Below are 25,424 nucleotides of genomic sequence, written 5' to 3'. Positions count from 1 at the left end.
GAGGTTCCTTTTTCCAGAAGAAACATTCAAACAAGTAGACAACTTTATCGACACTTATCTTGGTTAAGCCACAGTTTCGAATTAGATTCTTTCCAAGTGAAAAGAATAAGTAGATGTGAATTTTAATTTTAAATATCATTTAAGATTTAAACCTCTTACAATACCCAACAAATTAGAAAGTTAATAGAAGTATTAACTAGTATATGCTCTCATACATCCCTCTGGGTACGTGTGTCAGCAAATTGGATCCAGAAGCAGCATATAACTTGTGAGTAGTCAAGCTCACTTAAGCGAATCGACAAGAAAATATGAAACTCCGCGAAAATATGAAAAAGTTTTGAAAAAAAAAGTTAAATATTACTAATTCTATATAGAATACACCAGTAGAGGCTTACAAACAATAGTTTAAAAATTTTACTGAAATAACTGAGATATAGGAGAAAGGAACGGTGATATATCCGTAGAGACCGCATAAACAAGGTAGCAGAGTGAGGAGGCGATGGCAAAATTCAGCAGATAGCAGCAGAAACGACTGAACGACCAATACGGGCGCCTATACATTAATCATAGTCATATATATCTTGACATAATCCAGAATTTCACTTGTTATGACATACTTATTTGGTGTCTGATGCACCTGCGCTCTCCAGGAGTCCTGGGAAATGCAAATTGCATAAAAAATTTACGGTGACAGAGAAGACAAAAGATTCAAATTAGGAGACTACAAGAAGAAAACACTTTTATGCCATGTTAATAATTCCATAAACCAAAGTAAAGTTTACATGTAAGAGAGTCCTTCATCAAGGAGTTAACGTTCATGGTCCATTTTGCAACCAATAGACATTATCATCTGCACATTTTGCAAGAGTTGGGCACAATAAGATCTTTACAACAGAAACAGGTACAAAGTGAGATGCAAGGCCTAAGATAAAGCTAAAAACGAGAAAAATATTTCAAGAGAACAAACAGCATAGAGAGTAGATGAGATGTTTCCCCTTTACATTTGTTTCTGTGAGAGTATCAGTGCAAGTATGTGTGTTACTGTAGAAGTGGGAAGGAGGTGGGGAGGGCTTCACTATTCGTGCTTTGCTCGACAAACCAAACCAGCTGTTATGCCATTTCCTACAATGGAACAACTCAAGAAAGAAAAACATAGGACGTGAATTTGTAGGTCTAATTTATTAGTCAAACCCTAGTGATGGCTGGATTCAGGTTTCAACTTTGAAAACACCTCTTAATTCCTCTTTAACATTCACAAATCAGACTGATGTCAGACCCTCATTCGTTTTCCTAAAGTCGTAATTACCACACTAGAGAAACCATCAATTGCAAAAATTATACTGCCCCAACTATTTTGATATGTAGGCAAAATGACCAGTAAAAAAGAAAAGAACAAAGAATTACTAAAACCTCAGGTTTTATACCTTAGCCCTTTACGCTGTCCCTATTATATAATATGGTAACATGCTCAAATCAGCTCCCATCATGATCTGTGCCTACTTTTTGAGGTTCTAAAGACATTTTAAGAATTTTTTTCATAATGAATTAAGAATGTCTGGTGTCCTATGATTGTCTTATGAGCTGTTAGGAGAAAATGAATACCAATTCCGAGAAAGTTCTAAGATGATCTTTCAAGGTCATAGCAATACGAAAAGATTGTGCACATAATGAAAATAAGCAGAAATATAAACACAAAGATAACACATATTACAGTTTTAGGCCCCGTTTGGATTGGCTTCTTTTAAGTGCTTTTAAGTCAAAATTGACTTTTAAGCACTTTTAAAGTTTTCGGGTAAATTTAAAAAGTGCTTATAAGCACTTAATTTTAAGCTAAAATGCTAAAAATAAGTTAAAAATAAGTTAGAAATCTGAACTTATGGCTTTTGGCTTAAAATGCTAAAAATAAGCCAAAATCTATAAGATGAAATTTCTAGCTTATGGCTTATAAGTCAAAAGCCAAAAGTCAATCCAAACAGGCACAAACAGTGTCTTAAATGTAGTAGCATATTGAATACATGCAACGCCTTTAACTTTTAGTAGCATAGCATAATGCCTAAAATTCAAGAATAAAGGACTACTGCCATAATGTTCACTACAGAGACTTAGTAGCATATCATCATAATGCCTACAATTCAAGAATAAAGGACTACTGCAATAACGTTCAGTACAGACCTCAATGCAAATCATCTATCAATAATGGATAACTGAACTTCCACATCTAGAGATAGTTCACAAACCAAAGAGTAAGTTCAACTGGTAGAAACTGCATTACAGGCGGTTGTGATAAGCTTCTCAACACACACTATGTTATGTAAGTACTTAGTCAATATCCTTCCTAAGTTCCTATATATCATTTTGAAAGAGAGAACAAAATCATCATTTTTCCTCTGATGTCTCATTTTTTAATTTGGAGAAGAACTGCAATTAGTTATACTCAGCCGTCCAATTTATCTAGTTACCTCATTTGATAGTTTAGAGCCATAAGACATTTATAAATGCTAAGAGAGGAAGGTGTTACTCTAAGTTATGGAACTCTTTTATACTTTTGGTAGATCTATAGTTTTAGGAAAGTGTTTGAAGCTATGTAGATCTATAGTTTTAGGAAAGTGTTTGAAGCTATCTTTCACAGAAGGATAATCCAGTCCAGCAGTCCATTGGCAGATATTAGAAAAGCAGTTCTACCAATGGAATATAAATAGTAGCAGTGGCTTTATAATTCTTGGCTAACTTATTTATTTTCCTGTTCAAATCATCTAAGTAAACATCATGCACCGTATTTGTAGGACCCTATAATGGGCTTCACGGAAGGCTATACCCTCCCTCCTACCCCCACAAACCTCCCAGAGGCGGATCCAGAACTTTATGGGTTCAACTTTTAAGATTATCATCAATAAATTCATTATACTATTAAAATTATGGGTTCAGATTTAACATTGTTAAGATTTTAGTACGCTTTACATATATATTTATACAGTGTGTCAGAAGTTATGGGTACAAATGAACCCATAGTTAAAGGGCCAGCTCCGCCAGAGGCGAATCTAGGATCTCTAGAACATGCACACACCACTAAAAAAAAGGAAGGAACAATGTATTAAGTGAGAATTGATCCCTAATCCTCTAGGTAAATACTCAACATTCAACCATGTGCACCATTTAGCTTTCTTGCAGCATGGGTGTCAGCAGATAATATAATACCAATTTTAGAAAATATATACATTAATTTAACGAAAAGACCTTAGGTTCACGAGCCCCGCAGTTTAGGCTTAAACTTGCCCCCGAGCTCTGCCCCTGCTCCCAAATAGGGAAAAACACTACATAGGGTATGTTTGACCATGTGAGATGAAATCGTGATTTGAAATGATGAGATGAAGTTGAAGTTTTATTTGGACATGCAATTTGGACTTTTTATGTAGTATGTTTTTTCATAAATATAAAAACAACATAAGTTGTGAAATTATCTAAATTGCGCTAATTCTCTATAAAGTCTTACCAAATAAGCAAAAGTTTATAACAAAAGTATAATACACTATGACAAAGTTATTCTAAAAAGTAATACAGATTAAACTTTAGTTCAATAAAAAAGTAAAATTGAACGAGTTGTAGTGTATTACTCTTTAATATAATCCTCCCACATAGTACGGACAATCTCCTCACGTTGAGCTTGCATTTCTCGACGAAATGACCGAAAAGACAAACCAACATTGTTACTTTGAGTCGTTTCTTGGTCAATATCATTAGCAACTACTCCCTCCGTCTCATTTTATGTGTCACCATTTGACCGGGCACGAAATTCAAGAAATAAGGGAAGACTTGGTAATGTTTACCAAATTGTCCTTTATCAAAAAATGTGTTGCTATCTTTTTTTTAATTAAGTGGGACCATAAGGGTAAAAGTGAAATTGTGTCTTTAAATAGTTACCAAATAAGGAAAGATGACATTTTCTTTTGGCAGGGCCAAAAAAAAATGATGACACATAAAATAGGACGGAGGGAGTATATATTAATGTTCATATATAGTGAATATTTCATCACTCCTCTGGAATTCTCACAAAAAATCATGCAACACTACACAAGCTATGACAATTGTCACTTGTCTGTCAATATCATAATGGTTCATGCCTTGTTTTAGTATTCTAAATCTATTTTTCCATGTTGTCGTATTGGCATTTATTTTTGTCTGAAAATTATTTTTTTATTAAGCGTTGGTTTGAATTAACTAGTAATAAGTTTGGTTGGTGAATGAATTTTGTCAACAATAATGAGCTTGGTGAATAATAAATGGTACAGTAGGAGGAGGTTTGAAGTAATAATAAATTTTAAATCTTATGTTGGTGAGATTAATGTTTATATGAGATATAAATGATTTAAATAGTAATAACCTAAACTATAAATTTTATTTGCATATGAAATAAATGATTGGTAGATATAAATCGTGGGTTTTTTTTTTTTTTACAAAGTATGAACTTCTGGGTCAAATTTTGCAGGGAAAAGGCTCAAATATACCATTGAACTATCAGAAATGACTCATTTATCCGTTAAAAGGTTGGCTCGTCGCCGTTACAAAACAGGTTCATCCATGCCATTACTTACTAACAATGATTTTTCAAAAACAGCTTTTCCACGTGTCGTCTTATTAGAGGTCCACGATTTTTAAAGCTTTCAGTTATGTATGGCTTGTCATTCTAAATTTCCTCATTAGAACTTTTTTGTCAATATCTAACATTTTTTTTGTTCTCAATTTGCTTTTCGCATTCAAATTTTAGTACTATAATAATAAGAATGGAGTATTAAATTTTAGTAATATAATCAGATTTTTGGCTTATTACTCTTAAAGTCTGTTCCTTTGATCTGATCCTTTGTTTGCAATCTTATTTGCGAATTGAGTATCTGCGCGCATTTGCAGAACGAGTTATAAAATCGGGAAGGATTTCTATCAACTTTTAATCAACATGTTGAGAAAGAGGAAATTCAGGAATTGATGTCTCTGATTTCTCATTCATATCAAGAAAAGTTGAAGTTCAACTGGTTTTTTCACGTTCTTAGGACCAGAAAATACTATGCCTGATCCTTTGATATTGACAGGAAAGATTCATCCGAACGATGTTACTTTTGAAGAAGTAGGGCCCTTTATTTTTATGCTCGTGTAAGGGGACGTCTCTCGTTCACTTAAAGAATAAATTTCATAAATCTTTTGATCTCTGTTGAATTTGTTGAAACCTTTTGTTATGTATGAGTCTTTACTCTCAACATCATATTTGACATTCTTATTATTATAGTATTAAAATTTGAATGCAAAAAGCAAATTGAGAACAAAAGAAAATATTATATATGACCCAAAAGTTTCAATGAAGAAATTCAAAATGAAAAACCATACATAACTGAAAGCTCTAAAAACTGTGCACCTCTAATAAGGCAACACATGGCAAAGTTGTTTTTGAAAAAACACTGTTAACAAGTAATGACATGAATGAACTTGTTTTGTCACGGCAATGACATAAACGAGTCAAACTTTTAACGGACGGCATAAATGAGTCTTTTCTGCTAGTTCGATGGAATATTTGAGCCTTTTCCCAATCTTGTATTTGAAAAATTCCAAATCAAGCTTTTTGAAGAATTTGAGATTTCATCTCATGCTATGAGATCATGAGATGAAATAAGTGTTAAATCACATGTCCAAACGCTAATTTCATCTCATGATTTCAAATCAAGAGATGCAATCGCATGCCCGAACGCCTACTAAAAGAACATGGAAATGATTCTCTTCTTAGTTCATTTTATTTATGTTAGTTGCCTAAAACTGAATATAGATGTATGTTAATCAATTAAAGTATTCACACGACTGTGATATTTATGGTCTAATCTAATGATCATCCTTTCAATTTCTTTTTCTCTTTCAATGTTCTAGTCTTCCTTTCCTTTTGTCTGAAACCGGAAATTAGATGTGAATTTATTCCGTAAACGGACCTATGTGATTCCCTATTAAAATTTGTATTCTCTCAAATATCTTAAACATTTAATTATGTTCTATGTGGGAAAGCGAGGTTGGGATAGTTCAGACATGTGATGAGGAGATTCACAGATGTCCTAGTGTGGAGGTGTAAGAGGTTGGCTACGGATGGATTCAGGAGAGGTAGAGGTAGACCAAAAAAGTATTAGCGAGAGGTGATTGGCTTGGACAGGACATGGCGCGGTTGCAGCTCACCGAGGACATGACCTTAGACAGAAGACATGTATTTGGGTAGACGATTAGTAGGTAGAAGTGTGTCCATACTAGCAGGTAGGAGTGTATTGCCTTATTTCCCTTACTAGTAGTTGTAGAACTACCCTTATAGTTTCTTGTTCTTTGATTTCTGCTACTATATATTATTTCGTGTAGTTCGTTTGTAGTATTATTTTATTATAGCGTTGTTCTGTTACAGTCTATTATTTGGGTAACTATCTACTATCTCTTGTACTTCTAATACGTCTTTTTCTAGACTATTTTTATCTTGAGCTAGGGCTCTTTTAAAACAACCTCACCTCTAAGGTAAAGGTAAAGTTTGTATACACTCTATCCTTCCATACTCCACTTTGTGGAACTATACTGGATATGTTATTGCAAGGATTCTAGCTATAAGTAAAGGATAATAACAAGGGAAGCTACTTAGCATATCTCTAACTAAGGTCAAATTCTCCATGAACGTGTGATTTTAGCAAAATTATCAAATTCCTATGCTTCTTTGTTAAAAACTTCTTGAGGACTACGGGAAGTAGTTCCAACTTCCAAGTGCTCAATCCATTTGATTTGGTCAAGAGCCCAAGACTTTTATCTGCCTTTTACGGAGCAATTTCCATCCTAGGATTGGCAAATTCAAATATTCATATGAGATAATTTGAGCATTTTTTTTTAGATTGCTAGAGCTCACCCAAAATCAAAATCAGGGGCGGAGGGCAAGTGGTAGTTTGTTTACACCCTGATACAAAATTCATTAAATACCTATAAATATTTAATTGTGAACCCAGCAAGTATGATCACTATAGGGTTCGTGGCAAGTTTAGAACCCATAAACTCTAAACATGTATAATATTTACTTGTGAGCCTAGTAAGTAAGACACTACGGGGTCGTTTGGTTGAAAACAAGTTACCGTGGGATTATTATCCCTGGACTAGCTATCCCGAGATAAATTGTTTCATCATTAAGTTGGGATAAAAATCACTACAATCACCCATGCATATTATCCCAATCAAACATGTATAAATTCATCCTAAAATTAATTTTGGGATTAATTATCTCGTAAATACGAGTTACAGAAGACTGAAACATACCTGAAACAGCTTTTCCTTATTGAAGAATAAGGGCGAAATACAAGCCCTAATTTTCGATAAATTTCAGAGAGAAACGACAAAAGGGAAAGGAGTAGGAAGAATGGAATGAGGGGGAATTTATACAATTGACCTGATTGTGTGAAGAGAACTGATTAGTGAACAGCCAAAAAAGAAAAGAAAGAATACTAATTTCACTGTAAATTGTACTCCCTCCCTGCCATTTTATAGGTGACCGCGGTGCTGAAGAAATAATTAATTTTATGTATTAAAATAGTAAGTAATCAATTAATTTAAAATATTTATTTTTAGCCAATTAATATAGGATGGATGAAGTAATAATAGTAGATAAAATACTGTACGAATTAAAATATTATAAGTAAAAAATATATCTTGACTGAAAGACTTCTAGGTTAAATGAAAATGAAATAGATTTTTGTCTATTTTGTTTTAATATGAAAATAAAATATGTTTTAACTAAATATAACAAGGGTCAAAATTATCTCTGAACTATTTAAAATAAAGTAAAAATATTCTTCATTTGTTTTTTAGTTTAACAATATTCCTCACCTTAACGGGTATCATCAACCACAGAAGGTTGGGGTGATTACCAAGGGTATTTCGGTAATTTTAGTCACCCCAACCTTTATTTATATATAGTAGTAAATAAAACGGTTACACATGCATATGATTTTTTAATTATATTTATTAATTTTATCCTCATTTTTATGGTGCAATAAAATGGTTACACATGCATATTGCTTTTTCCTTATATTTATTAGTTTTGTCCTCGTGTATTATTTTAATAATATTTTTATTTAGACCTTTGTAATTAAATTATACATGATAGTATTTTTTTTATAAATATCTTTTTGTTCCTTATTAAATGACTACACTGAATGTATATATTGTGTTAACATCGGTTCATTGTACTACATTTTTTTTCTTTTACTTCCATACTAAATAAACAATTAAAACAAGTAGGAAATAATCTTTGCTAAAATTGAATCTCTTTTGCACATTAATATTACCAAAATGTATGTGTCTTACAAGGGCACAGGTACCTAGTATAAACTTAATCAAAACCCTAAGGCGATTGATTTATTAATTCATGAGTGGAAAATAATGTTAAATATGTTAAGAAGACTTTCTCATCCAATATATATAATTTTCTAATACTTTACAAATTTATTTTTATTATGAAATATAAAGAAAGAATAAATAGAGAGAGAAGAGCGAGACTTTTTTATTTCTATTGAGGATCAGAGATCATCAGATTCACAATACAGTGAACAAAACCCCTTTATTTATAGGAAAAAATACTACTAGTTTCTGACTAAAAAACAGATACTTCAAATCCTGATAGATATCAACTAGATCTTGATATAAATCTTATTAGATCTTGATAGACATTCACTATAATGTAACTACATTCATAACACTCCCCCTTGAATGTCTAATTGATAGATAATGTGCCTCATTAAAACCTAACTGAAAAAAAAACAGTGAAAAAAAATCTAGTGAAGGAAAAAGAGTACAAATCTCTAACAATACGCATTTCGGCTACCTCATTAAAAACCTTACAAGGAAAATCCAATGGGACAAAACCTTGAAGGAAAAAAGAGTACAACGCGTATTTGCTCCCCTGATGAGAACATCAATGAATTTTTGCATCCCGATCTTGTGCACTATCTTCTTGAAAGTTGCAATTGGAGGACACTTGGTGAATAAATCAGCCATATTGTCACTTAACCAAAAACTGTAGCACGTTAATATCCCCATTCTTTTGTAGCTCATGTAAAAACTTCGGCGAAATGTGTTTCGTTCTATCTCCTTGAGTTCTCCCTTAAGTTGTGTTGTGCATGCTGCATTATCCTCATAAAAAAACATGGGTACTTTGTCACATTCAAACCACATTTTTCGTGAATGAGATGTATCGTGGACCTCAACCATACACACTCTTGGCTTGCTTCATGAATAGCTATTATTTCAGCATGGTTCGATGAAGTGGCTACAATAGACTGTTTTGTATATCCCCAATATATGGCAGTATCCCCACATGTGAACACATAGCTTAGACAAATATAAGAATTCTAAATAAGTTTCCCAGAAACTTTTATATGCTTCAAACATATTGAATCCTTAGAAAGTTTCATATAAATTTAACATTTCATATGTGACATCTTCAAGTGTCTGGATTGTAAATTACCAAGATGCATCCTTTCATGTTAGTTGATAAATGTTTCTACGTTAGCATGCTTAAATAATCTTAGAATTCAGATCCTCGTAATCTTTTACAATATTACGTCAATATTGTGTCAAAGATATTGATAATATATCATTTCGTATCAATTCACAGTGTGACATAACATTTTGAGATCTCATCACTTTATTATTTTCAGGTACCTGAATCTCTCATAAGGTTTCATGAAGTGTTATGCCGTATGCTCTTCAAGAGCACATTGCCTTCTTATTATGATTATTTGCTCCTTATCCTTTTCAAGGATTGTTTCATTGGAACCGGTTGGTCCGACACGCTTCACGCATGCATAGACTTTGTCCTTTAGGGACACAACATAAGAGCACTCGTAACTTAAATATGATACTAAATTTGAGTCAACAGATCCTTCCAGCATTTGACTCGAATCATCTTTTGAATGAGGATCTGATGATAATTCCTAATATATTTCAAAGCTACTTATAATCTCCCCCTTATGTTAGGAAAACTAACATGTATCCTCCATTTTTTTTGAGAAATTCATCTTTGTGCATTATGGTATATTCATTAATCGTATACCGCACATCAAAACTATTAGATGGAATAGTTAGTTCCTGACCTTGAACCAATTAAGAGGGAAGAAATAATCATAATTTATTAGTCTAATACATACAAGTGCTATTGTATGCGACATATCATATTTCAGACCAACACATGAAACTTTGTTCTCATTAGTAATGATTTAGCTATTTATCGAAGGCATTCAATGTCAAACCATCATCATTAAGATGAATTGTCTTAATTCCACAATCTGAAAATTATGTTCTTAACTCAATTTTATTGAGCAAGCAACTTTATGAATGTCAAACTACACGTTGACAATAAATATACATGTGATCATCTTATTGATGCATCTTTTCAACATATCCTATGATAGGTGAACGGACTCTTATTCACTTTTTATACTTTTCTGATTTTAAGAAATCCAATCCCAGAGTTGGTCAATATTAAAATTAATGAAGAATTTTCTAATTCTTCAATATATGCTCAATACTCGGTATTCACATCTTTGAGATGTCGCAATCATTCATGTCAATTTATGAACTTTTATTCTAGCAAACTCCAAGTTTACCATGACATGTACCTTTTACTTTAGTAAATTTCAGATTTACTATTACATGAGTAAATTTCAGATTTACTACTTTAGAAGTAGATTTCGAAATAACTCTTCTCAATTATTCTGCCTCATTCGGAGGTGAGTTGTAATACCATCATAATCAAGTGCAAGTTTGCATTAATAAGTTTCTCATTCCCCATGAATGGAATATAATCATGACTTAAGCCTACCAAATTTTGATAGCTTATAACCTCTTTCATTATATTGCTACTTCAAGAGCAAATCGAGGCATATATCATATATTGCTACCACATTTACTTCAAGAATGGAGCAAATTGTCATCTTTCAAACCTGTCATATATTGCTACCATATTCACTTCATGGAATGGAGCAATGGACAAGTTTCTTGACTTTTCATCAAAAACACATTATTTTGCTTTAGCCATCATAATATCATCAATATGGTGCATTAAGATTCAAACTCAACGTCTCATCCATATAAAGGCGTCTTAGGCATAAATCAATGAGACTTGAACCAAACATCTTATCATCGTGATGCATCAAAACTTTAACCCAAGATCTTACTTTCTTGGTGCGATGAAATTCAAATCCACCGTCTTACCGCCAATAAATAATATAATAGCCAAATATATATTCAAAGGCTAATTATCCAATAACATAAAATATATAAGCTTTTAGCAAATTTGTTTAAATAACGATGGTTAACAAATTAATCACTCAACATGAAATATTACCAACAACCTGTTGTTAAAGTGTAAAAGCAATTTAAAAATTACTTAAAACAGTAACAACCATGACCGTATAAACACTGTGGGACATCCTTATCATTTAATTGTATGTTATTGCCCCATTATAAGTTTCATAATTTAATATACTTACCAGTTACCTGGGAATGGTCTAAATGATTCAATATACTTACCAGTTACCTGGGAATGATGACCATTAGTATCATCCTTTGGCCTCAATGTTTTTGAACGACTTGTTGGCTTTCACAAAGAAAATAATTTTACTAAATTGACTAGAGGCTTGTGCTGCTAACGTATTATGAAATATAAAGAAAGAACAAGAAGAATAAATAGAGAGAGAATAAGGAGACTTCTTTATTTCTCATTAGGATGAAAGATCATCAGATTCACAATACAATGTACAAAGCCCCTCTATTTATAAGGGAAAATACTCCTAGTTTCTGATTAAAAGACAGATACTTCAAATCATGATAAATATCAACCAGATCTTGATATAGATCTTATTAGATGTTGATAGACATTCACTATAATGTAAATACATTCATAACAATTTTTAATTTAATAGCTTTTTTACGAGAGACTTCATTTTAAAAAGCAAAAGGTTTGAAAAAGATATTTTGTTCTATCCAAAATTATAAATGGCAACACATCTTATTTCCTCAAAAAATTATCAGTAAATTGAATGATTTGTTACACAGAAAAACGTTTAAACTATTTATGAACCATTTGAAAAAGGACAAATATATCCTTCATTTATTTTTTAGCTTAAAAATATCCTTCGTTTATTTTTTAGCTTAAAAATACTCTTTTATTTATTTTTTAGCTCAAAAAAATCTCTAAATTTAACAGTGTCACCAAGCACACCACGTGAAAAAAATTATCACATGTTCAATCTACGTCAGCATCCCATTTACAAAAAAGGGCAAAACTACCTCTGAACTAAAGCAAAAATACCCATCTATTTGTTTCTTGCCTTAAAAATACCCCTTTATTTGTTTTTTGTCTCACAAGTAGCATATAATATGGCAAAAAAATTACCACATGGCCAAGCCACATCAGCATCTCGTTTAATATCCAGCCGACCCACTTAATCATCCAACTTAACATCCCATTTAATACATAACCCAATCCGTCTTTAAAAATCTAATACGTCTTCACTTAAACTCTCCCCAAAAAATCGATGCAGACTAGGAATTTTGAGGGAAAAAAGCCCTTACTACATGAGTTGAATTCTTCTATATTCTTTGTCAAGATAAAAATGGGACAAGTTTCAACCCATGTACTAATGACTTTCTTTTCTCTTAAATTCAGTTTGCATCGACTATTTTTGGGAGAGCTCAAGTGAAACAAAGAGTGAATCTATCTTTACCATTTACTTATGAAGACAAGTTGAATGTTTTAAAGATGGATCGAGTCCGAGTATTAAATGGGCTACTAAAATGGATGGTTAAATAGTTAGCCTAGGTATTAAATGAGATGTTGACGTGGACTGACCATATAACAGCTTTTTTTCATATGTTATGCTTGGTGACTGGTAAAGTTGCTGCCATGTAACCAGGAGGTCACGGGTTCAAGCCTTGGAAATAGCCTCTTGCAGAAATGCAAGGTAAGGTTGCGTACAATACACCCTTGTGGTGGGGCCCTTCCCCGGACACCGCACATAGCGGTAGCTTTAGTGCACCGGGCTGCCCTTTTTTTTTATGCTTGGTGACGCTCCATTGAAGTGAAGAGTATGTATTAGCCAAGAAACAACTGAAGGGTATCTTTTAGCCAAAAAATATATGGAGGGTATTTTTTACTTTATTTCGGATAGTTCAATAGTAGTTTTGGCCATTTTCTATAAATGAGATGCTGACGTGAATTGGTTATGTGACAATTTTTCCGATGTGGTGTGGGTGTTGGTACCCCGTTAAGGTGAGGAATATTTTCAAACTAAAAAACAAATGAAGAATATTTTTACTCTATTTTAAATAGTTCAGAGATAATTTTGACCCTTATTATATTTAGTTATGGGTCGCTAGTGTAGGAAATTACTTGGTGGGGGTTTTATTCCTGTTATGATTCCGTCTTCCGTGTTCCATGTTTTATTACGAATCTGTGTGCTTTCCTCTGCTTTCCTCTGTTTTATATTACTTATGGGTGCCGTATTTATGTTATGTAATCTGCTTCTGTGCTTTACTATGTGTTTGTGTGGTATCTCGTGTCTTGAGCCGGGGGTCTATCAGAAACAGCCTTTCTACTTCATCAGAGGTAGAGGTATGGACTGCGTACATCTTACCCCCCCAGACCCCACTAGGTGGGAATACACTGGGTTTGTTGTTGTTGTTGTATTATATTTAGTTAAAAAATACATTATTTTCATATTAAAACAAAATAGATAAAAATCTATTTCATTTTCATTTAACCTAGAAATCTTTCATTTAAGATATACTTTTTACCTATAATATTTTAATTCGTACAGTATTCTATCTACTATTATTACTTCATTCATCCTATGTTCATTGGCTAAAAATAAATATTTTAAATTAATTGATTACTTACTATTTTAATACATAAAATTAATTATTTCATTAATTATTTCTTCAGCATCGCGGTGCCTATAAAATGGCAAGGAGGGAGTACAATTTATAGTGAAATCAGTATTCTTTCTTTTCTTTTTTGGTTGTTCACTAACAGTTCTCCTCACACAACCAGGTCAATTGCATAAATTCCCCCTCATTCCATTCTTCCTACTCCTTTCCCTTTTGCCGTTTCTCTTTGAAATTTATCGAAAATTAGGGCTTGTATTTCGCCCTTATTCTTCAATAGAAAAACAGTTTCAGATATGTTTCAAGTCTTCTGTAACTCATCTTTACGAGATAATTAATCCAAGATTAATTTTAGGATAAACTTATCCATGTTTGATTGAGATAATATGCATGGGTGATGGTAGTTTTATTTTTATCCCAACTTGAGGATGAAACAATTGATCTCGAGATAGCTAATCCAGGGATAATAATCCCACGGTAACTTGTTTTCAATCAAATGACCCCGTAGTGTCTTACTTATTAGGTTTACAAGTAAATATTATACATGTTTAGAGTTTATGGGAGTATGAACTTCTTTATGAAGTGCAGGGCCTTTTTGCAAAACATCTTTGCCTTTAAGAGATCGGTTAGCAAAAAATTGAGAAAACCTAGATGTAGATAAAAGTTTTGATTGACTATTTCCCAGAAGTAATCTATTGTTTGGGATGATTAAATTCTGGTCTTCTGTTGATTGGGAAGACATCCCACTAGAGCCATCTTTGATATCTTTATCCGATGCATGCTTCAGCATTTTCAGTGCTAGCAAATTTATTCCTGGCAACTCCTTGGAACTTAATTGCTGAACAGCCTTGTCCGTGGATGAAGGATCCCCATCCCCCTTCACACTTCTAGAGCCAGCCCCCGATTGATAGAAACGTTGCCACTGAATTTGTGGTTTCTGATTGGTTTCTTGATTATTGGAGCATCTAAGGGAAGCAAGTTCAGAAATTTTGTAATTACATAATTTTTCAACTGTGAGCCTTGAACTATTCAATGAGTAAGAGATTGTACCGTGGGACTGAGGCCCCTTCATGGACGTTACGTTTCTGTTCATATCATCACTGTCCAACATCCCTGAACTGGCAGAAGTTGATCCCTTTGGCAACTTATGACTGGTAGATGTACTCTTCCCTATTGATGGTCCAACAGAAATAGCGCACTCCCTTGTTTTAGGTAGTGCATTTGCAGCTACATCATTTGCCATTATTTCCTCCTTAGACCTGTCCATATCATTCCAAATGGAGACTTTCAATTTAATACCCGGCTGCGTTCGGCAATGATTACCCTCAAGGGACTGGCTGAAAATAGTCCACCATTATTGCAGCAGTGAAAATCTGTCTAAATCATCACATCTATTCAAGATTCTAAATATATATGTATATATATATATTATATATAATATATATATATATATACATATATATTTCTTCAGAAATTTGGTACTTCCAACTATTTGAACATTACTTTATTTGTCTTTTGTGCCTCGGGAGTGTTGTGCGATAAAAAAGTGCCCCTTAAGCTTAAAGGCAAATTCTTAGAGTGGCAGTTCGTCCAACCATGTTGTATGGAGCGGAGTGTTGGCCAGTTAAGCACATTCACATCTAAAAATTGAAGGTGACGGAAATGAGAATGTTGCGTTGGATGTGTGGGCTTACTAAAGGGGACAGAGTTAGGAATGAGATTATTCGGGAGAAGGTGGGAGTGGCTTTGGTGGATGATAAGATGCGGGAAGGAAGACTGAGATGGTTTGAGCATGTGATGAGGAGGGTCACGGATGCCCCGGTTCGTAGGTGTGAGAGGCTAGCGTTGGATGGCTTCACGAGGAGTAGAGGTAGGCCAAAGAAACACTGGAAGGATGTGATAAGACATGACATGGAGCAGCTTCAGCTTACTGAGTACATGACCCTAGATAGGAAGGTGTGGAGGTCGAGGATAAGGGTAGAAGGTTAGTGTTAGTGTGTGGGTTGTAGCAAGCAGTCAGGAGAGTTCTTGTGTAGCCGGATCAGTAATCAAAGGACAGTTTTCATAGGTGTCTTTGGTATGTGAGTGTATGTTACTACTAGGTGGGTGTCCTATGTCTTATTTCTTAGTTACTATTTTTCTTATTCCGTGTTGCTCTTATTTCCCGTATCTCATATTTCTCTGATTTTATTTTATTATTTCTTATTCTTTATTTCGGTTATGTCATCCATCCCCTTGTTTACGATCTTTTATCTTGAGCCGGGGGTCTATCGAAAACAGCCTCTCTACCTCTTCGGAGGTAGCAGTATGGACTGGGAATACACTGGATTTGTTGTTGTTGTAGAGTTTATGGGTTCTAAGCTTGCCACGAACCCTATAGTGGTCATACTTGCTGGGTTCACAATTAAATATTTATAGGTATTTAATGAATTTTGTAACAAGGTGTAAACAAACAACTACTTGCCCTCCGTCCCTGATTTTGATTTTGGGTGAGCTCTAGCAATCTAAAAAATGCTCAAATTATCATATGAATATGTGAATTTGCCAATCCTAGGATGGAAATTGCCCCGTAAAAGGTAGATGATAGTCTTGGGCTCTTGACCAAATCAAATGGATTGAGCACTTGGAAGTTGGAACTACTTCCCGTAGTCCTCAAGAAGTTTCTAACAAAGAAGCATAGGAATTTGATAATTTTGCTAAATTCACACGTTTATGGAGAATTTGACCTTAGTTAGAAATATGCTAAGTAGCTTCCCTTGTTATTATCCTTTGCTTATAGCTAGAATCCTTGCAATAGCAACAATAACAACAACATATCCAGTATAGTTCCACAAAGTGGAGTATGGAAGGATAACGTGTATACAAACCTTACCTTTACCTTAGAGGTGAGGTAGAGGTGATTTTAAAAGAGCCCTAGCTTAAGACAAAAATAGTCTAGAAAAAGACGTAATAGAAGTACAAGAGACAGTAGATAGTAAACCAAACACAATAGACTGTAACAGAACAAAACCATTTTATTTACTACTGTATATAAGTGAATGTTGGAGTGACTAAAATTACCGAAATACCTTTGGTAGTCACCCCAACCTTCACTTATATATAGTAGTAATAGTAATTTATTAGTTTTATCCTCATTTTTATGGTGCAATAAAATGATTACACATGCATATTGTTTTTTCCTTATATTTATTAGTTTTATCCTCATGTATTATTTTACTAATATTTTTATTTAGACCTTTGTAATTGAATTATACATGATAGTATTTTTTTATAAATATATTTTTGTTCCTTATTAAATGATTACCAAGGGGGTATTTCGTTAATTTTATGGTGCAATAAAATGGTTACACATGCATATTGCTTTTTTCTTATATTTATTTGTTTTGTCCTCATTTTTATGGTGCAATAAAATGGTTACACATGCACATTGTTTTTTCCTTATATTTATTAGTTTTGTCCTCATTTATTATTTTAATAATATTTGTATTTAGACCTTTGTAATTGAATTGTACATGGTAGAAATTTTTTATAAATGCTCCCTCCGCTTAAAAAAGAATGACCTAGTTTGACTTGGCACAAAGTTTAAGAAAATAAGATGACTTTTGAATCTTGTGGTCTTAAATTAAAGATATGTGAAATGTACCAAAATGCCCTTCAATCTTGTGGTCTTAAACATGCCACATGGAAAGTTAAAATTTAAAATTTAAAAATTGCTAAAAAGGGAAAGGGGTCATTCTTTTTTAAACGAACTAAAAAGGAAAGTAAGTCAATCTTTTTTAAACAAAGGGAGTATCTTTTTGTTCCTTATTAAATTACTTGTTTTTAATACCCCAAGGGTATTTCGATAATTTTATGGTGCAATAAAATGGTTACACATGCATATTACTTTTTTCTTATATTTATTAGTTTTGTCGTCATTTTTATGGTGTAATAAAATGATTACACATGCATATTATTTTTTTCTTATATTTATTAGTTTTGTTTTCATGTACTATTTTAATAATATTTTTATTTAGACCTTTGTAATTGAATTATATATGATAGTAATTTTTTATAAATATCTTTTTGTTCCTTATTAAATGACTAATAAGGGTATTTCGATAATTTTATGGTGCAATAAATATTTCAGAATCAATGTATGTCTATATGCATGTGTAACCATTTTATTGTAATAGTAATAGTTCAAAAGTTGGAGGTGGCGGAAATGCGGATGTTGCGTTGGATGTGTGGGCTTACTAGGAGTGATAGGGTTAGGAATGAGAATATCCGGGAGAAGGTTGGAGTGGCTTCGGTGGAGGACAAGTTGCGGGAAAACAAATTGAGATGGTTCGGTCACGTGATGAGGAGGGGCACGGATGCCTTAGTTCGTAGGCGTGAAAGGCTAGCTTTGGATGGTTTTAGGCCGGGTAGGGGTAAGCCGAAGAAATACTGAAGAGAGGTGATTAGACGTGACATGGAGCAGTTACAGCTTACTAAGGACATGACCCTAGATAGGAAAGTCTAGAGGACGGAAATTAAGATAGAAGGTTAGGGCGTATGGGTGGATCGTAGTCAGTAATTAGGAGAGCTTTGGGGTAGCCGGGTTGGTAGTCCTAAGGCTATGCCCATAGGTTGGAGCTGCGAGTAGGAGAGTATAGAGGTGCACCTGGTTCATCTTATTTCTGTTATGCCATCTTGTTTCATGCTTTATTACAGAATTACTACTATTCTTTGTTCCTGTTATGCCATCTTGTTTCATGCTTTCTTACGAACTTGTTTACTATTCTTTGTCTTGAGTCGGAGGTCTATCGAAAACAATTTTGCTACTTCTCCGAAAGTAGTGGTATGGACTGCATACATCTTACCCTCCCCAGACCCACTATGTGGGTATACACTGGGTTTGTTGTTGTGTTGTAGTAATAGTAAAAAAATGAATAGTAATAATAATAAGAAGAAGAAAAAAGACATTTTTCCCCCTGAACTTGTCCGCTCAACTTACTTTAGCACATACGTAGGCATACGTGTGTGCCACGTATGTGCCACGCAGGCACCACGTAGGCACTAAGGGTGTCAAAATTACACTTTTAATTAGTTTAGGGGGGGTAATAGGACCCCCTTTAAGTTGAGGTGTGTCATAGCCTTTTTGGATATAGTACAAGGGGTAATTGGGTATTATCTCTATAATAGAAATAGAAATATATATTATTATTATGCCATATTATATTTATTTTTTCTATTAATATATATAAGTAAAGGTTTGGTAGTACCACAAAAGACAAATTAGTAGTACACCAAACCTTTACTTATATATAATACTAGATAGGTATGCCCGTGCGTTGCATGGGCCCAACGCGTATAGTAGAATAAAATGAAGATGTAACAGGAAGAGACTCTCGTTTGATTGGATGCTCACATTTACATATGATAGTGATAGTTGGCTATTTACATTGATAGAGATGAAGTAAATTATGAACGTACCTGCAATACAAATTTTGAGAAGCTGCTTGGCATTTTTTACCTAGCAAAAAAAAACAGCAAGTAACGAATAGAACGTACAGTTCCTTCGATACTTGGAACCTTTCCAAGAATTACTGCCAGAAGAGTTTTGACTTTCATAAGCCCACCTCCGCCCATATAGCAATGTTCTCACCAGGTCTAACCTCCAAATTATTGTTTATAAGAGTAGGTCAAGGTGGCTTCTTTCTCAATTGTGAAATTCCAAATCTACCCTTGTTGCACAATTGTGGAGTCAAGTATTATTGATTATTCAATGAAATTTTGTGCTCTTCTCAAAAGCTGCAAGATGTAGAAACGCTTTTATAATCTTAGCGATGAAGTGACAAAAGGGTTTCCATCATATTTATGCAGGACTAATAGCTGTGAACTACTACATCTAGAACAAGGATCCTGTAATACCAAAGAAGGGAAAAAGATTCAGCACCTTTAGGTAGCTCTGAGCTTCAGTTATGCTCTTTGCAGACTTAACAAGCATCCAGAAGCAAGTATTATACTGATTGTTTATGTGACCTACAAAGTCAAAGTATTGCATTGTGATGTTAGATTCATGCATTCATTTTCTTTAGTTTGACACCTGGAATGATAGGTCATTATAACTCTTATTGATTTGCCTAAATTCTTCAAAACAATGACAAAAATAAAAAGTATTCATAATCAACTTGTCTCCAAGTTAGATAGTGTCGAAGAATCTCAGAGGATGGGTAGCAAACAGATCGACCATCAAAGTAAGGTGGCTCCTTAAGTCATTCTCAGGGAAAAATTCTTTCCATTTCATCACATACATGAAAGAAACAAACAGATACAATGGCAGATATAATTTCGCTGGAATACAATCAAAAGAACACGTCAATATTAGGCTAGTCAACTATGGAAGGCCGAGGGCCCATACTGAAGAAAGTTGCTGTAGAGGCAGAGACTTCCTACAAATGCCACAATAATCAAAAGTTAAAGACTTCACCTTCAATTCACGAAATGTTACTAACACCATATTGAAGATTTCATAAGCTAATGCTCAGGTTTCACAGCTCAGTCTCTATCTCTATATATATATCTGTATATACATATATATGTGCACACACACCCCACCCCTCCCAAGCACACACAAAAAAAAGAGAGATCTATTCACCAAAAGGAACCAGCAAAAGTTCAATAAATCGATATCAAATGGGCCAATCACAGTAAGTAGATGCTCTCCACGAAGATCAATATAGTACATAAATAACAACGATCTATAAAATGAAATGCTCTAAAGAAATATACCCAGTGTATATAACTCCATCTCCACCCCGTTTTACACATGTTATTGCAAGTGTATGGCCAGTGAGGAAAATGAGACACTTCCTTGTTGTAACATCCCATATCCATGCATCACCATCTTTACTTGCACTTACAAATCGGCGACATGGAGCACTGAGGTGCAAAGTTGCTCGGACTCTCCAAAAATGTTGCCGCACCGGTGTCGGATCCTTTAGAGATACACTATTTTTGGAGGATCCGACACGCACCCGTAGACATTTTTGAAGAGTCCGAGCAACTTAGCTGAGGTGTACCAGTTATCCATTTCTTGTGGCCCTGCAACAGGTGAAGCTCAGATCATAGAATCTTCAAAGAGTTTCTTTTGAACAGTGCACAAAGCTATGACAAGTTAAAGTGAGACTGGTACTTTGGCCATCAGGGACACTGTTTTCGACAAAACCAACGAAGGAAACAAGTGCACATCACACAAAAAGCCACAACTTAAGTCAAGAAAAGACAATAGAGAACCTAGGAGAAGTTTCTTAATCTAGGTACATTCATATGTAGGAAGATAATATCAAAATTAAAAAGAGAGAAAGCATGAAAAGTTTGAAGTCAGTCTCTTAAACAGCATTCCCCGCAACCCTCTGATTTGACATTATAGACACTCAAAAAGTTTTAAAAGACAACTAAAGAAATCAACAATTGGTCATACTATGCATATACATCCTATGACATCTACTTTGTGTGATTCAGTCAAAGAATCACCTAAACAACAAATTCTAGATACCAACAAATATAAGCATATTAGCGAATAATACCACCTATAGTAATGCTCAATTCATAGGCTCTGGCAAATGCCAATGCTATTTCTAAATTTTCATAATATTTACGAAACTTGTCACTGCACAATGAAAGCTACCCACCGCTAACCAGAAACTAAACAATGAAAGAAATATTGAAGAGGGTCCTAAATTATCCAGCAGTTTGGCATGCAAAAGTAATCGACTAAGCAATTAATCAAGTACATAAACCTCACCCTACTCCCTATTTTTCAGAAACTGAATGACGGAAACCAACTAATAAGGTTATAAAAGCAAGGATTAAATGAGGTTTCTCTTATAGAATTTCAAGGAGTGAAGTCGTTTCAGAAGTGTAACTAAAGATCAAAACCGAGGCACAACTATTTCTTGATGACATCTAACCTGAAAAGCAGCATTACTAAAAGTCTAATCTTGCGAAATTTCTTCTCATTGGGATTTGTAGCGACATTCTTTGCATAAGTTAGCAGAGTGTTGAAAGCAGTCTTGACTTTGGCATCATCATCCTGGATCGCAAGAGGAAAATGAAGTTTGAACGACATCTCAGTCATATCAAAAACCCACCGAAGGAATGTAGAATGTCACTCATAGGTTACTAAGCTCCTTGGGAGTTTTTGTTGATTACTTTTCAAAAGAAAAAGCTTCCTAATGCGACACACCAAGGAAAGAAAGAAAAAAGAAGTATCCATTCTATCCTTGTATTTTAAACTCATTATATTTTGTCTAGCTTCCTAATGCATTACACTAAAGAAAGAAAGAAAAAAGAAGTATCCATTCTACTCTCTGTTCCAAAGCTCTAACCTGCAAGAAAGTACTCTATGTATCCGAAAAACAACTGAATGATTACCTTGTGGGTCCGTTTAAGAGTTCACAGGCACTCTCTCATCCGCACTGCCTTTGTAGCTGGTCTGAAAGGCAAAAATGAGCTCTAACAAAAATACATACAAAAAGTTTGAGTTGGACAATATATGTCTGAATCGGACAAATCTATAAACAGAGTTTTTGAATAAATAAACACCTTTTTTTCCTCCACAACAGGTGCAATAGAAGGTTTGGGGAAAGCGGGATCTTCTGGTGGCAAACCGAGCTTCCTTTTTCTTTCTGCCTGTGCCATTAAACATAATTGTTTCAACATGACAGAAGTGGCAGCAGGTAACTATGTTGTGAGGATTGCACTTAAAAGTGATCCAGATCATGAGCTATAATTTGGTGCAGGAATTTAAAAATCATTCCAATTAGTGTAATCAAATATCTGATTTCTCCCAATGTACCTTTATTTGTGTCATTGGCCATCTAATAGTGTTAAAGATATTTTTTACTGTGTTTAGATTTGCCTTTGTCGAAACTCAAAATCAAGTTATGAATTATCAAATCATTAATTGCTGCTTGAACTTTTCAACATCAGAAATGGAGGAATGTTAAGCAGCGGAAAAATCACAGCGACTTGAGTCTTGCTTATACTCTAGATATGCAACCTTTCTTTGTATAATTTCACCAAATTACAGAGCAAGATCATGCATGTGCTATCTTAAACTTCTACAATTATAAATCTTTCAAGTTGATTCTATCAATTAACTTTAACTATTGCAGGCTGCAGCAATGTTCAAGGTTCTAAGAAATACCCCACCAATACCTGAAACATTATCACCAGAAGGAAAAGATTTCTTGCATTGTTGTTTCCGTAGAAATCCAGCAGAGAGGTCATCAGCTAGTATGTTGCCAGAACATCAATTTGTGAGAATCTTACATCATCCAGAAGTTCATTCTTTTGTCGAGCAACTTAACGGGATAAAACTGACAGTATGTACATTCAACCCCTTTCTTCTCCCCCTATCTCTTTTGTTCGTTATGTTTCTTCACGCCATAGTATATCGTTGACAGGAAAAGTTGCATACTCAAAGAGAGCAGCTAAGTTATAAACTTTATCGTTGACAGGAAAAGTTGCATACTCAAAGAGAACAGCTAAGCTATAAACCTGACTCGGTGCATATATCATTAGAAAGATAGGTCCCTAGTTATATAGCTACAAAACATGACATGTTTACTTTAAGTGTATTGTACAAATTCACGGTGGTTACTATGAAGGATCCGAAAACTAAATAAGGTTTCTTCAAATCCTGTTAGGTAGCAGGATGCTTCGTGCGACGGGCGGCAATTTCACTCTTCAATTTGTGAGTTGCGACTATTACATAACACAAATCATAAGGCCGCCCTGCATGCTTCACTAATTATCACATTCCATTAATTTTTATCTCCAATTAGACATTAGGAAATGGTTTCAGAATGGTTGTCTACAAAATCTAAATTGTGTACAAAAGTATTTTGTATTATAACCATCATAGAAAAAACATGACTGAAATGTAGTATGTAGGATCAATTTTGTCTCCGACTCTCGCCAATCACCAGTACTACTCTCGCCACTCATCAGTATGGCTTGCAAAGATTTTAGGACCTAATCGGCCCGGTAAATTCTAGCAGCCAATATGCCAATGCAGTAAGTTAGATAGCGACCCACTGAAACAGGAAAAACAAAGCAGGGACATACCTTGACCAGTAAATAGCAAAATGTGATTTGACTCCACCTACTCAGTCTCCTAAATCTTCTTTGTCGCAAGTTGAGAGGAAAAAGTGCCAACAACTACAAAAATAAGCATACCAAGAACAATTGATAACAATTTAAGCAATTATATGATATGATATGAATCAGCGAAATTGAACAAAGAACAACTGTTAACAATGTAAGTAATTACCTGAGAAGAATAGCGAAGATGACAAGCGAGGAGAAAAATAGATAACGATGACCAAATCAAGAAGAGTAGCGGGTTTTGCTGAAGACAACATCTGTCAAAAATTCTTCATCCAAAAAAACAGAGAAATCCAACTTTTCTACTGTAAGAATAAAAACAGATTGCAACTGTTTTTTGCCCAAATCTACTGATTTTTGGGCTATCAGATATGTTACCTCAAATTTGTAGATTCAACAAAGCAATTTCTTATAATCCAAAACAAAATCCGGTAAAAATTCCATTAGCACCAAGCTTTCCAATGCGTCCTGTAAAACAAAATTATTATTCACTGTAGCAGTAGAAGAAAGGGGAAAACGGAGGAAGAGGAATGAAAGTGTAGTGGAGATTTCCAGATGATGTTGAGGGTAGTAGATATTGAAATTAATATTTGCCCTCAATAATGTGATTATTTACGGCTGTGCCCTTGGTCGTCTCTAAGCTCTCTTCTTCTATACTAGACTAGATAGGTAACGCATATAGTAGAATAAAATAAAGATATAACATCAAGAGATTATTCTATTTGATTGGGTTAATTGATGGAACCGTGACCTTCAGGTCACATAGCAGCAACTTTATCAAACAATGATGACAATCAAATGATAATAATCTTAACAATATTTTTCTGGAAAAGTAAAGTATCAAGATACTTATAATGAGCCAAAATCATGTTGGCCTTCAACCTATGCAATAAAGATATAAACCTCTGATAATAACTAAAACAGCAAATGATTTTCCTTGATAACGAACAGGAACCACTTTACCAGCTTTAGAATGAGTTTTCCAGCCATGAGGAAGCAGCTTGATGTTTCCGGGATTTTGAGACCATATTGGCAAGATTTCTCCAAAGATGACTATTCAAACCCTGGAATGGGCTTCAGCAGTGGATGATATCAGGATCTCTCTTTAGGTTGTTTGATTTGGTGTCTCAGAAAATAAAAATACTACAAAGTTATCCAAGGCGAGACACCAAGATGTAAAAATGTTTAAAATGATCCCACACAATGACAGAAGTCCAACGACAGCGACCAGTGGCAGTGTATTTCTACTACTTCTGTGGATCGTGTATTTCTAGTGTTTCCGTCGACCTAAAAATATATATCATCATGATCCATGATCTGAGATTGAGTATGAACCTTAGAAAGAACTCATAAAA

The 25,424-nt window shown here is 34.2% G+C and overlaps 1 protein-coding gene and 1 long non-coding RNA gene across 9 annotated transcripts; both read right to left on the bottom strand.

Moving 5' to 3' along the window:
* Positions 1 to 309: 309 nt before the first annotated feature.
* Positions 310 to 24,730, bottom strand: LOC107852663. Of its 8 annotated transcripts, none has more exons than XR_001669512.2 (12): positions 24,448 to 24,726; positions 24,236 to 24,338; positions 24,031 to 24,123; positions 23,119 to 23,193; positions 22,504 to 22,590; positions 22,333 to 22,413; positions 21,870 to 21,991; positions 20,689 to 21,000; positions 19,853 to 19,938; positions 19,390 to 19,707; positions 783 to 850; positions 310 to 655 (listed from the first exon to the last, which is right to left on the bottom strand). It is a non-coding gene; the product is annotated as an uncharacterized LOC107852663 (long non-coding RNA). The 8 variants fall into 8 exon arrangements; XR_001669514.2 differs by having other exon boundaries at positions 24,236 to 24,326; XR_001669511.2 differs by having other exon boundaries at positions 24,236 to 24,313.
* On the bottom strand, positions 14,540 to 15,710 carry LOC107852662. The gene is made up of 2 exons (XM_016697691.2): positions 14,983 to 15,710; positions 14,540 to 14,897 (listed from the first exon to the last, which is right to left on the bottom strand). The coding sequence occupies exons 1-2, from the start codon at positions 15,197 to 15,199 to the stop codon at positions 14,812 to 14,814; spliced, it is 303 nt and encodes a 100-aa protein (XP_016553177.1). The 5' UTR covers positions 15,200 to 15,710; the 3' UTR covers positions 14,540 to 14,811.
* Positions 24,731 to 25,424: the final 694 nt, after the last annotated feature.

Source organism: Capsicum annuum, chromosome 12, assembly GCF_002878395.1.
Source record: "Capsicum annuum cultivar UCD-10X-F1 chromosome 12, UCD10Xv1.1, whole genome shotgun sequence".
Lineage (NCBI taxonomy): Eukaryota > Viridiplantae > Streptophyta > Magnoliopsida > Solanales > Solanaceae > Capsicum > Capsicum annuum.
The sequence above is the reverse complement of the archived record's forward strand: the minus strand, read 5'-3'. Positions and strand labels throughout refer to the sequence as shown.

Bases quoted from the DNA above. Each gene is read 5' to 3' on its own strand.
- LOC107852662 (XM_016697691.2), bottom strand. From the start codon at position 15,199: ATGGACAGGTCTAAGGAGGAAATAATGGCAAATGATGTAGCTGCAAAT. The intron at 14,898-14,982 runs GTACAATCTCTT...TGCTTCCCTTAG, and splicing joins GAAGGGGCCTCAGTCCCACG to ATGCTCCAATAATCAAGAAA.